Source organism: Lytechinus variegatus, chromosome 7 (genome assembly GCF_018143015.1).
Source record: "Lytechinus variegatus isolate NC3 chromosome 7, Lvar_3.0, whole genome shotgun sequence".
NCBI lineage: Eukaryota > Metazoa > Echinodermata > Echinoidea > Temnopleuroida > Toxopneustidae > Lytechinus > Lytechinus variegatus.
In genome coordinates, this window is record NC_054746.1 from 31,943,459 (window position 1) to 31,957,928 (window position 14,470).

General features: G+C 35.2%; 1 protein-coding gene across 12 annotated transcripts in view; it reads left to right on the forward strand.

Annotated features, from left to right (window-relative positions):
- LOC121419028 overlaps nt 1-13,628 on the forward strand; it is an 87,305-nt gene extending 73,677 nt beyond the window's left edge. For 9 of the 12 annotated variants that reach the window (XM_041613290.1, XM_041613292.1, XM_041613293.1 and 6 more), the window contains 4 exons: nt 71-135; nt 567-732; nt 7,272-7,394; nt 9,354-13,628. In XM_041613290.1, coding sequence (XP_041469224.1) covers nt 71-135; nt 567-732; nt 7,272-7,394; nt 9,354-9,617 — 618 coding nt within the window. In that variant the 3' untranslated portion in view covers nt 9,618-13,628. Of the gene's footprint in view, nt 1-70; nt 136-566; nt 733-7,271; nt 7,395-9,353 lie in introns of those variants that run through there. The other 3 variants (XM_041613297.1, XM_041613299.1, XM_041613298.1) reach the window with 2 other exon arrangements.
- Nucleotides 13,629-14,470: the final 842 nt, after the last annotated feature.

Consider the following 14,470-nt stretch of genomic DNA (forward strand, 5'->3'; position numbering starts at 1 on the left):
TAGATTGAAATATCACCAGTTCGTTGCACTTTCTTAACATCCTTTACTTTTTTGTGTTGTTTTAACCTAGATGGCTCCGTCCGAAAGTTTTGACCCAAGCAATTCCCAACAGCCAGAGGAAGAAAGAGGATGGAGGTAAAAATATAAAACTTGTTCTTGAAATCATGTTTTTAATGAATTTGATGATGAAGATGAAGTAGGGATGATTTTGATGAGGATGATGATGATGATGATGAGATGATGATGATGATGGTGATAGTAATGATGATGATGATGATGATGATGATGATGGTGATGGTGATGATGATTATTCTTAAAGGAGCATTCACTCATTTTTTGTTACTTGATATTAGTGACAGCAGCATTCATGATTTGATGCATGTTCTTTCCAAAATTATACCTAATACAGAAAGTAAGGGATTTTCATTCATTAAGATACATTTATCTTGATAACAATTTTTTAAAGTCAGATTATTTATCATGACTCATGAGGATAAAGTTAATTTTAATTTTTTTTATGTTACACTTTGTATCTAATACATCATATGATTGACCTTCTACCCTAGGTATGAAGGAAGAGAACGAGATGTTTTACTACTTTGCAAGACTCACTCACCCACTAGTTCCATCAACAGTTATATAGGTATTGGTAACATTAAAGCCCCTGCAAGAACAGTCTTCAACTACATCAAGAACCCAATGTGCAGACAGCTCTATGACCCTATGCTCAAGGTAACTAAATGACAACGGGAGATGGTGCTGTGTCTACATGGTTTATACACCTATCAATTGTAAGACGCACCCCTTGACCCCCGGGAATGGTGCGTCATGGGTGGGTCATTTACCAACAAATTAGTGACTCAGGGTACCGTCATGGAGGCAATTGGTCAGTCAGAGCATGGAGAATAGGTGCGTCATAGTCAGTCATTTTACCGGGGTGCGTCATAAAGCCTCAGCATGGTACGAACGGCTCTGTCCACGCACTTTACTCACGTCGTCGGGCGTTTGTATTTAAACCCTGCATGCTCATCGGGATGCTCATCCTTGGATTAAAATCTTGTCTTGAATTTTCTGTCACCTTGCATAAGAAGTTATTTCACTTTTCTTTAGATCCATTTTTATATATCCAGCCCGCAAGCCCGCACGATGGCTTAGGATGAAAAACAAGTTTTTCTTGCAGCGCGCGTCTCGTACGTCGTTCCTCTCAGATCAAAAACTGATTATCTTGGGGGGGGGGGGGTGTTCTTTGCAAAGGACGTCTTTCGTGTTGCGGATTTATGATGCGCCGTAGGACATTGGTTTTTTTTTAATGCCTGCCAACATATTTTATTCATTTGTTGGTGAACAAAAACCGTTGCTTAATAATACCGTATTTGCCGGCGTAAAGGCCCCACCCCCATTTTGCGAATCATCTTTGAAAAAAAAATGCATGACAGAATACCCGGCGAAGTCTTGGTTGGAAAATTGTTCAACAATCGCCGCGGAATGGGAAATAATAAACACGCATGCTGTAATTCTTCTTACTGTTTCATCTTTTTCGGAAGGCGACGCAAGGAAAATAATCCACCATCGACGTGAAGAAACGGCCGATCGAGGTAATCAAGCGCTGCGGATGAAAACAAGAGCTGCGGAGGTAAACAAGCGCTGCGGAGGTAAACAAGAGTGGCGGAGATAAACAAGCGCTGCGACAGTAAACAAGCTCGGCGAATATATTTTATTTCTTTCAATTAACGTCTTCTTTTCATACAAATAAAGTTGAAGGTCAAGTCCACCTCAGAAAAATGTTGATTTGAATCAATTGAGAAAAATCAGACAAGCACAATGCTGAAGATTTCATCAAAATTGGATGTAAAATAAGAAAGTTATGACATTTCAAAGTTTCGCTTATTTTTAACAAAACAGTTATAATATATGAATGAGCCAGTTACATCCAAATGAGAGAGTTGATGATGTCACTCACTCATTATTTCTTTTGTTTTGTATTGTTTGAATTATACAATATTTCAATTTTTACGAATTTGACGATTAGGACTTCCTTGCCTGAAACACAAAATGTTAAAATAATGGAATTCCACGTGTTCGGGGAGGAATGAAACTTCATTTCACATGACAATGACGAGAAAATAAAAATATTTCATATTTCAAACAATAAAAAACAAAAGAAATAGTGAGTGAATAACATCATGGACTCTCTCATTTGGATGTAGCTGGCTGTTCATATATCTTTTTTGTGAAATGAAGCGAAACTTTGAAATGTCATATTAACTTTCTTATTTTACATCCGATTTTGATGAAATTTTCAGTGTTATGCTTGTTGAATTTTTCTCTTTTTATTCAAATCAAAGTTTTTTTTGGGGGGTGGACTTGTCCTTTAAATAAATACGCAAGCACGGGCAGTGTTTCAATGTTTTTTTTTTTATTGAAGTCGGTGATGTCACATGAGATAAATAATCTACAAGATGTACTGACATGCCATTGATTGAGTTTGCCGTGCCCGTTTGGGCATTTAGCATTACCTGCCAACAATCCGCTAGCATTGAGTGGGTTCAGAAGAGGGCTCTGCGTATCATTGCCTGGCCAAATGTCTTGACATACATTGAACTTCTACAAAGTATGAATGTGTCATCTCTTAAAGACAGACGGAGTGAGCTTCTTGAAGGATTTGCACGCTCGTTGCTAAAATCGAAACGACATCACCACTTCTTGCCTGAAACCCGTAGGGTTAGAACTGGTCTTTCCATAAGAAATGCACATCATCTTGAGATTCCTCAGACTAGAACAAAAAGATACCAACAGTCGCCAATCCCCCACTTTGTGCAATTGTTGAACTCTGTAATATAATGTAATTTTATATGCAGCTTTATTTTTTTAGCAACTGTAACACTTTTTGTACTCCACTTTGTTTATCTTTAATCTTATTGATTTTATTTTATGTTTGTCACCTTTTTATTCCAATGTTCTTTTTTTTACTTACTTGAGTTCCACTTACATGTAATACGACTATTCGATATGTAATTCTGCCCAACTTCAATGATTTTTTGGTTCATTTATTTATTTATTTTTTACTATAAAGCATATACTGTACCAGTCACATTTCTTTGACTACCTATTTGCCTGTTTCGGCCGGAGAACATTGGATTCATTGCACTGAATTTGCTGTTCTCTGGTTTAGGCAGGTAAACATGGTAAACGGGTGGTCAAGGGATTGTGACTGGTGGTGTACTATCTACAGCATATCACATGGTTAATTCCAGAAGTTCATACCAATTTATTGTAACATCGTATTTATTTCGCTTTTGTTTTATGACTGTCATACAAGGCTCAAACTAATTGGAAATTGCAATTATTCACAACATTGATTTGGTTTATATTTTTATAGGACTTATATATTATTTAATTTGTCTTGCTATTTACAATTTTTTATATCATGTACATATTTTTCTTGTTTTAAATATGATATTTTAAAAGTGTAACTTAATTTATATATGCTTTTAATACTTGCAACTTTGCTGATGTGATTTTGACGATGATAGTTTTACAATGTTATAATTTCAATCAATAATCTTTTTTTGAGATTGTCCAAATTATTTTCTCTGGCTTTATTTGTTGATTATTTGTCAAGCACTAGAATTGTGATGTAATCTTTTAATAATATACATGTACATCTTTACTTTGTAAATATGATAATATGAGTCTTCGGACTTTTGTCATGTACCATTTTCACAATAAAACCAGAATTGAATTGAATAAATAACGAGTGAGAGAGAGGTAAAGACCAAGTGAAATAAAGACATTGGCGGCGGAAGCCCAAAGAATTAGAGGGGGTCTACCTTAGTGATGGACAAATGTAAGTAAAATAATTTCACAAGCAAAAAAAAAGGTCATCAACCTAAATTTTAGGGGGGGGAGGACAAGAGACATTTTAGGGGTCCACCAGAATTTAGGGAGGGGGATGCAGGAAACAAAATTGACAAGCAAAAAAAAAGTTATGAACTAAAAATTTAGGGGGATCGTCCCCCATCTCAATTTTTTTGGGGACCTGCCCCCCGCCTATGAATAAAAAAGATGAACCCCGGGGGGCCACTTACATTGACGAGTGGATACCATGCGCGACCAAAAAAAAAACGTAAAAAGGATGTCTTTTTCACGATAGGGCACGTTACGTACGTAACGTGATAAGGGTGTCAAAAACACAAAAATAAGGAAAAAGGGTATCTATTTCGCTAGGAAAAATACGTGTTTAGGGTCGAATTTGCGGGGATGATAAAACAAAATTAAAATGCTTTGTAAAGGATATCCTTTTTGCCCCAACACTTCGTGTTTAGATAGTCTGATTTGCGCGAGGTGTAGGAGGTGGGGTCGTACATTAGGTAAAGCCGACGACCAAAGAACCCGTAACAATAAAACATTCCTGTACTTAATTGTTTAAGGGTTCATTTCAGGGAATATTTGCCAAGAGTATCGTTTGTTTCCAATACTTGTTAAGGGTAGGGTTTCACCATGGAGCTAACAGAGAAGGGGTGCATTTTCAGAATATGGAAATTACGGTGTTTAGGGTGCTTTCGAAACCCCATGGTCGCGCATGGTATCAACTCATGAATGGAAGTGCCCCCCCCCCCCCCGGAGATGAACACTGATTCTTTCTTGGAAGTTTACGTGGCCTTGAAAAAGACCGTTATTAATTCACGCACAAAGCAATTGTAATTGACATACCTTGTCATGTTCCCTCGGTCTCTTTCAGCGGGAAAATATTGAAGGCGGCATGATTCTTTTTTATACTTACGCTATTTTTCCACCTGCAATAGAATATTAAATTGCATGCAAACTTCGTGTATCACCGTGTCATCTTTATCGTCGCAAAAAAATCGTGTATACTATCATCATTTACTATTGTCAACATAAACGTGCTCTATCATCATCATCTTCGTCGCCATCATAATAATCCATAATGCCTAACCAGTAAAAATCTAAATCACTCATCTCAATGTTGTAACTTTAATTATCATTTTATGGCAATTCGTTGACACAATATCATTGTCACCATTTGCATTATCATCACATAATTCATCCAAAATATTTGTATTCACAACCAACCAGCCAATCATCACCACTACCGCCATTTCCCGCAGCAGACCACAGCACACATCGCAAGGTAGGTTTTTATTATTATTTATTGGCCGATGAGACTTGGAGATGCAAAACAAAAGAAAAGATCAAAAGGTAAATATTTTCATTTTATTTTCCATTACGATCGATGACGATGTAAAAATAAATTTAAAAATGTAGAACGAGGTGCTGCTAATCTTCCTGGCTCCTGCAAGGAAGATAAAAATGATAACATGTTAAATCAATGTTCCACATAATTTCATAATAGTAATGACATTCATTTCAATTAGATGGGTTGTTTCATAAGTCTACCAATACATATTGCAAACGTACTATTACACATGCTATTGCCGGGGAATGCCGGCCCCAGACCCCCAGACAGAGTCAGATCGCTTGAGTTGCACGGTCTCTGAGCTCTGCTACGTTATATGGAAACAAATTTAGACCTAAATAGAATTTAATTTGAAAAGTAAGTTATCACGTACCGGTACTGAAATGTTTTCTTAGTTAAGTCATGCTTTTTACTATTTCATCCTATAAACGCGCTGTTTTAACTACCATTACAATGGAAGCGTCACTGTAGTCCCAAACGTACGCATACGTGCTGTTTTGACCACGTATTCAGTGTTGCCATCAATCTCCATCCCCAAATTTTCAATATTTGGGGACTTTGAGAAGCCTTTGGGGATGAAAAAAAATTATTTGGGATTAAAAGAAATTTGGGGATTTCTCATGCAATTTAGGGTATTTTTGAAGGTTTTGATGAAAAGCACCGATTCGTTATTTTTCAGTAATATGATGCTAAAATACATGAGATATATCACTCTTATGCTAAAATATGTAGATCATCCGCAATTCAACCGATGAATTCATTTTACATTGAACTTCATTGGTTGAAAATATGCGGTAAATGGTGGGGTTGCCAATCTACTTTGAATCGAAACCTAAAAAAAAGAAAAAAAATCTGCTGTGTGTTGTATGAACACATCAACTAATTTGGGGCAACAACCATGATAAATATCCTCACTTTTTCATAAATTATTGTGATTTAAATAATTTGGGGATTTAGGTTCCAATTTGGGGATTTTTCGAGTGCCATTTGGGGATTTTATTCAGCTCGGACCTAGTACTGGCAACATCACGGTATTCAGCGTTCGCGGGACACGGCTTTTGACTATCGTCACGTATAGGCCGCACCCCGACTTTGCTTCTTTTTCTCATCAAAAAATAGTGCTGCCTATACTATAGACGCCGGCAAATACGGTAGTTCATGATTAAAATGCGATACCAAAGACAGTCCTTTCAAAGACCCTCTCGTGCATTCGCCCCCTGAATGGGTATTATTCCATAGTACTTTGCAAGGTTCCTTCGCGAGAGATGTACGTACAGTACAGCGGCACGTTCGTGCCGCGCCCGCGGAGATTTACTTGACGGAGTGCGTCATAGAGACAGTCGATGGTCAGTCAAAATCCAGCACTGGTGCGTCATATTTTTTCGTCCAGGCACAGTCATCGTAAGAAAAGGTCCGTCACAGTCGAGACACACAGGTGCGTCATGGTACATGAAAATCCGACTCACATCTGACAAGTGACGCACCATCCCCGGGGGTCAAGGGGTGCGTCTTACAATTGATAGGTGTATTAGATTATCTAATATTGAATGTTTAAAGGCTTACTGGGGAAGTGACTTTTCTGACTTGCACCCAGTGAGTTGGATTGCACGTCCTCTCTTAAAAAATAAGTTGGGTAAAAATCTTACCCAACTAGCTGTCATTTATTAATTGCTGGTCAGCAACTCTACCACCTGCCATTACTGGTCCATTGGACAGTCAATGAAATTAAGAACAAATACATCAGTACATCTGATTTCATCCTGGCTTGCATTCATAGTCTCCCATGGACATTACAATGATTGTTAACTTGGTAATATATTTCATAAATTTTAGGTTGCTGTTTAGTCAACAGAGATGATGCTACTGATGGTAAATGTAGTTATCAAAATAAAATGTCAGTTCTTCATGAACAACAACAAAAGCATAAACCTTGCAAGCCTTACCTTAGATACAGTATCCTTTAGTCTGAGATTTAGCAAGTACTACCTTGGAATATTACTCATTTTCCAAACTGACTTTGTGTATTATATTTCTTCTGTCCTATGTTCTATAGGAAGTCAAAATGAAGAAAGATTTTGGGAGTGATCTTCAGGTTGTATACATGGTATTCAAGACTGATCAATGTCTACTTCAACATCCAAGGGACTGTCTGTGTGTCATCAAGACATTAGAAATGGTATGTTTATCATTGAAAATTCTGCAATTTAGATATAAGTAAACAGAATTCCAATCATTGTAAATGTTTAATTAGGTGATCTGTCAATCAACAGATCAACTATTAATTTCGTAAGAATTTTTTTTTTTTATTTATTTCTTAATTTTTATTTTTCCACCCTTTTCTTGTTACCATAAAATCTCCAAATCTACATCATCAATTATCTTCAAAATATCATCAGATAGGGGGACTTATCATGTGATGTGTATAAAGCAAGTTCAAGGTCAAAAGGTCATCATGACGTCATCATGACGTCATCTAGACGCCATTTTGTAAAATCACATTATCAATCATATCTTCATTATCAATTATCAAAAATTAACAATATTTACATCACATTAACTTCAGGTCAAGGGTCAACTGTCCATGTCATCAAAGGTCATGTAAAGGTCACTACGTGCGCGTACGCACGCGCCAAAATTTTAGAATGCTCAAAATCACTTTTTGACCAAAGTAGAGTATGAATCAGGTCATTTTAAGCATTTAAAAAATATGCGCGCGCGTTTCCGCGCGTAACGGCACTATACAACATAGGATCACCATTTTTTTTCATATCAATGCATCCGTAATATAATTCTGAGTAATTTGATACCTTGATCAACTTTCTACGACAAGTAATAACGTAGTTAGCCTCCATCAAAGTTTACAGCACGCGCGCACTAACCATAGGCAATATATGTGCAAAAACATGCCTATACAAAATTCATTATAGCTCTTCAGGTAGTCCGTTGACCCCCAATTTTTTTATATTCGAATAGAGTATGGATGGGGGATATGATTTCATGTCACATTTGACCCGAAATTATATCATAACGTCATGAAAATGACGTCTGAACTCAAAATTTCCATTTTGCTACTTATGACGTCATCATAATTATGCCAATTTGACTCTAACTCTGTAAATATTGGTCAATTTTCGCTCAGTTTTCAATATGTTGTAGCTGAGGACATACTCTTTCTCTTGTGATGGCTATATTAACATTTAAAGGAATGGATCATCCTAAAAAAATCCAAGTTAAAGAGTTATGTCATTTTCGCTCATTTTGTGTGCAATCACTATGGGAAATGACTTTTTCTCAAAACTAGATTTTACATTCCTCTATTTCGCAAGCCATATCTCCATTTCTATTTGTTGGATTTCTCTGAGCTTGGAGTATGTTGAAGCTGAGATTGTAAGCTATCGCAAGTGTGGTCTTTGTTTTCCAATCAGATTCCGGGATCATGCCTGTATTTAACTTGCAATGTTGGGTTTCAGATCCTCTTGTTTTGCTTATGTGTAAAGTCTATGGGAAGTGTGAAGCTCAATGGGTAAGGCATCAGACTTGCATCCTCAGGGTCCAGGGTTCGAACCCAAAAGTGGACAGAAATTTTTTTTTTCTTTTCAAAATTTCTCAAATGTTCCTTAATCACCATTACAAGGTATATAAGTTCAAATACCGCACAATAAAGTAGATTAAAATCGTTTTTAATAAGCCTATAAAATGTACAATATGTATCGCCTACACCTACATGTATTTCACATATTCTCATTTCCCTCTTTTTAAGAGTATTCCAGATGTTCTTTTCGTAATAAAAAATTAGTTTTCAATATGAGCATCATATTGATCTCAATAAACATGGTGATTGTATTCGTGATCATGAAAATCAGAGACAGATCACCTAATTCGTCCTCATGACGAATTAAAATTCTAGTTGTTTTTGTTTTCCAATTCAAATGGGCTCTGTTCCATTAAACTTGGGATTAGCATTATGATTTACAAGCTTTATTTTATGTGTTCTACTGGGTGACGTGATTTTTTTTCTGTAACATTTTATTTAATATTGATTCCTCTGATTGCAAAGGGTAAGGGAAATAAAGATTTTTGTTTGGAAAATTTTATTCAAGTCTGATTATTGATACGTCGTTACTTGCCTTGACAGGATGATCGTTTCCTGGTGGTTGCCACATCTATTAAGCACCCAAGGATCCCTCCCAAGAAGAAGACCATCCGGGCAGAGGTACTTCTGGCAGGATGCAGCATCCAACCTCTTCAAACTGGAGACATGGAGCACTGCCGTGTCACCCACCTCTCTCAGGTCAACCTGCATGGTGATCTTCAACCAAAGCTTATCAATGCTCTGAGCAGCAGACTGCCGATGTGCATAGCAGATCTGAGGAACGTTGTTCAGATTGGTGATGTTTGACTCCTGGACCATTCAGAGCAGAGGACTTCCAAATCAGATGCAGCATCCACCTGCAGATCAAAGACATGGAGCTCTGCTAGATGACCCAGATCAATCTTGATGGTGATCTTCAACCAAAGCTTACAAATACCTTGAGCAACATGCTGCCGACATGCATAGCTGATCTGGAGAATTTCATCTAGCTTGTACATGCTTGATACAAGCCCCATTCAAGCAGATGCCTCTATTGCTGGATGCAGCATTCAATCTATGCAAACTGAAGTTGATATTCAGTCTGCGATTGAACTGCTATTGATTAACCTTCAGGGTAATCTTTAACAAAATTTTATCAATATTCTGAGAAGTAGGCTGCCTATGTTCAGCCAGAAGTTCTGTCTAGGGTTCCCTTACGGTTCATGATTGATAGCACACATGAAAGAATGACACTGACTGATTCCTGATCAGTCAACAAAATGCATATGCAACAATGATCTTGATTGGCAATTGCTATTTAGCTATTGATCATGAACCTTAGTGTTACCGAATCTAGATCAGTTGTTTGACTTTGAAGCCATTGGAGCAAAGGTTGACAATTGCAGATCGAGACAGAAGAACATTGTTCTGGCATTCATCTTACACAGATCAAATATTTAGAGTGATCTGCAGTGGAACCTTTTGCATGATTTGCTCTCATCGTTGCAGGAATTACCCATTCATATTTACCTCTGACATCACATGATCAATTGTCTCTTTGTCAGAACTGATCATTTTGATGTAGACAGTGAAGATGTGATGCTCCCACCTCACTTGACAACATGCAAACTTCAAGTTACATACATATGAATCCCCAAAATATTAACCTGTTTCCTACAGAATTCTGTAATACAGTTTCTATAGGCAATGGATCGACAATTTGTTTATATATGTACATCAGTCACCAGTGGTGCCTTCAAATTGAAAAGAATATGAATTATTAAATGAAAACCTGTTACTTCACAATAACTGGAGTTTAACCATTCTTCTTGAAAACTACCTTTCAATCAACCTGCTATACAATTACTGTTGCATTTAGGCATAAACTCTACTGAATCACCAGAGCAATACAATGTTTTCAAAATCCCTGTTGCCAGAAGAATACAGCATCACTTCTTTTTCTGGTGAGAATTGTTTGTAATTTGTCATATCTGTTTAGTGCTATATCATCATAAAAATGTGATGAAGGCATCTATCTTGAGACCCTTCAGTTCTCCATCTCTCTGTCTCTAGTCAACTATATCCTTCATTCATTCCTCCCACTCATGCAGAGTTTTGGGCCCTAATTTATAAAGTAACTATCGTGGAATCTTTGCCATTCAATGGTATTAAACTCATGGAATCATTGAAATTTACCATTGGATGGCAAAGGTACTGTTATACTACATTTTATGCAACCAGGATCTGAACTTCATAAACCAATATTTTCTTACATATGACTGTAAAAATAACATGTTTATTGTTGTTCCTTTAAGATGGGATGGCCATATTGTTTAATGACTATTCAATTAAATGTCATTGAATGTAATTATTTTAATGAATAGTCATGAGTAAATGAATGGTCACGACTTAATAGATATCAATGACTTAATGAAAAATCATGATTTCATTCATTACTTCGTGATTTCAGTTATATTGTTGTTCATCTTTATTACCAAGATTGAATAAATTCTGTTCCTTTAAGCAAAGTGATAGAAACACCTTGATTGTTGAACTTGCCATTTCTTATAGTGGTAGGTAGCTAGCATTAATTAATAGATTCAGACTTTAAATCATCGAATAAAGACACTTTTTGAGGTAGTTATGTTCTAATGAAAATAATAGTGTTGGATAAATGCAAGGGAAACAAAACAAAGACACAGCTAGATCATTTGTAATTGGTATTGGATAAAATATTTCTTTGCATTAAGGAATATTCCAACAGTGTATTCATTTATCCAGTCTACAGAAGCTAGCCATGCTTGTTTTTTATCAAGTTTCCATTTAGCATGTATCTTTATAGAATGACATAGTACAATATTTCAAATCAGCTGAACTAGAAAATGCAATATTAGAACAAATTCTAAGCTTCCATCATGTGAGCGCAAAATTTTAATTGATTTTTCTTTTTATATGAAAAGTAGATTACAAGGAAGTTCAAATGAAATTAATATATTCTAGCAGGAGCCTATGTTTGATTGCAATGGGAAGTACATATATTGGGTTTTTAGGCTTTGTTTGGGTTGACAAAGTTGAGTGAAAAAAAATCATGAAGATTGAAAGAGAGAGAGGTTGATGATTATGCATGAATATATAACAAGACATTTTTATGGCACAATTATTTGTTGCTTATTTATCTGAAAGTTATTGTACTATAGAAAATAAAAACATTGATGAATTACAGAACAACCTCTTACAATCACCTTGACAATGGCAGCTGAGATGTAAAATGAACTGTAAGAAACATAGAATTGATTATTTCTTTTCAATGTGTGTAATAAAGATGATCAGCTCATTGTATCCATTTTCTACACTCTGTTGATGCTTCTGATTTTCTACAAGTAAATTATTTATGAAAAAAAGTTTTATACTCTTTCTGTAATGCTTGTTTTGACAGTATGTAGAACCTGCCCTAATTAATTGTGATGATGTAAGATTCGGAATATGAACTGTTACTTAATTGTTGAATTTTAAATTGAGTCCATGATGCTCGGTTTCTTGATGAATCATTCGTAATATCATTAATGATGGCTTTTCATTTTTGAAGACCTAAATCCTGAGATTAAAGTGACAATTATCATGAATGCTTCTACTAATGAAACAAAAATGCAAAGAATTAATTGATATCAGCTTTGATTAACTTTGCTACATTCAAAATAACATTTTCTGCACTAAACTATCTAAACTTTGATCTAAAATCATTTGATTTGATTTAATGTATTTTAATTTCTTATGTAAAGTTTGGACTCTTTATTTTTATGTTTAACAATCAATATCTAAAAGATTTCGTACATTCGCCTAGTCTTTTGAAACTCACACAAGTCTTGAAAAGAGACTTAGTAATTGTATTAAACAATATATTTTTCTAGGTAAAACAAAAGATTGAACATTTTACCACTTTTTTATCGTTAAATTCCTCCATATATTTACCTGCAATTTAAAATGGATTCGGTTTGTAAATTGAATCATGAAAAAAAGAGTGAATCATAGATATAAATCATGAAGTATTCAAAATATATAAACATTAATTATGCCATTAATTCATCATTGGAATAATTCCGTCCATTTAATTACAATCAATTTTTGCTTCAAACATTAATTCAAACCTTAATCTATTGAACTCCAAACTGTGTTATTTGTACAGGATTGGTGAAGGGACATTTCATTTTTATATAGGCAAATTAGGGTTGATTCATATTCTCAGACAGAAACTGCCAACTCATAAAGATATAAACTGCATGTCAAGTCCTGTAAAATACTTTATCCCTTATTTATTAAAAACATTCCATTTGTACAGATTATTTTTCTTTGTTTTGATCTCAATTTGTTGACATTACGGTACTTGTATATAGTGTTAGGGAAGTGACTGTAACTTTGCAATTGGTTTTGATTTTATCTGAAGATTACAAGAAAGCAACTTCCAGACGTTTTTGTATTTAAATTGAGATGAATTTATTTATAATAAAAAGAGTTCTAAACTCAGAAGCCATTAAAATGTATTTCTGAATCTCATTTAGATTGTTTGTGATTAGAAGTTACTTAGAGAGTGAGTATGTTATATGTTTGCCATGTAAATTTGATTGTATTTTACAGTATTTCTTATTTATTTATCAGGGCAAGGTGCTATTATGAATGTAATATTTTTGTTTGTTGTTTTTCCTGTTGATTATTGTACAATTTAGATTTTGTTGTTAATTGTAATCTCATTTTATGATTTTCATTTTCAATCAGTTGTGTGTCACTCGTGTGCTTATTATTATGATGAAAAATACAGATCAATTAAAAACATTAATATTTTCGGCATTCAACAATGGTTATTAATGTTGTCTTTATGTGAATAAGATTGAAAATTCATTTTAAATGTTTTTTAGGGATTTGATAGGTAAAGGTGACGATGATGGGTGTTTAGAATAAATGATACATTGTCTTTGGTATTGAATATGACAGCTGAATTGGTAGTGATGATGACTTGTGATGTTAGATACACTTTCTTTGAATGTAAGAGTTGATGATAAGGTTGGTGGAGGTGATAATGATGTTGATGATGACGATGACAATGATTATCAAGACATAATGATCATGATGATGATTGATGATGATGATCATGGTGATGATGATGATGAAGTTGATGGTGATGATGAGGATGTTGATGATGATGAAGGTGATGGTGATGTTGATGATGATGATGATGATAATGAAGGTGATGGTGATGTTGAAGATGATGATAATGAAGGTGATGGTGATGATGGAGGTGATCATTACTAACAATGGAAATGCAATTTGTGATTAGAACCTACAATTTGTAAGTTAATTTTTGAATACTCCTTAATATCAGTGTGACATAATTAAGGTGTTGTTGGACATCAGGCCTAACACAAATAATATTGAATATTTTTTTGCAAGGGTCCTCTTCAAAGAATTGATGCTCTTTTCATAGGATGTGTGTCGTGTAAAAAGTAATAAACAAGTGGAATGCCTCTGGCCGTCTCACCTGCATCACGCGATTCAACATAGCAGCAGTGCTGACTTTGAAAAGTACTATAACTCACACAAGATGTTCAGTGATACTTGGTTACTCTTATTTCCACGTTTTATGAATTAGACCAATACACTTACAGAGATAGGATGGTAATTCAACAAAT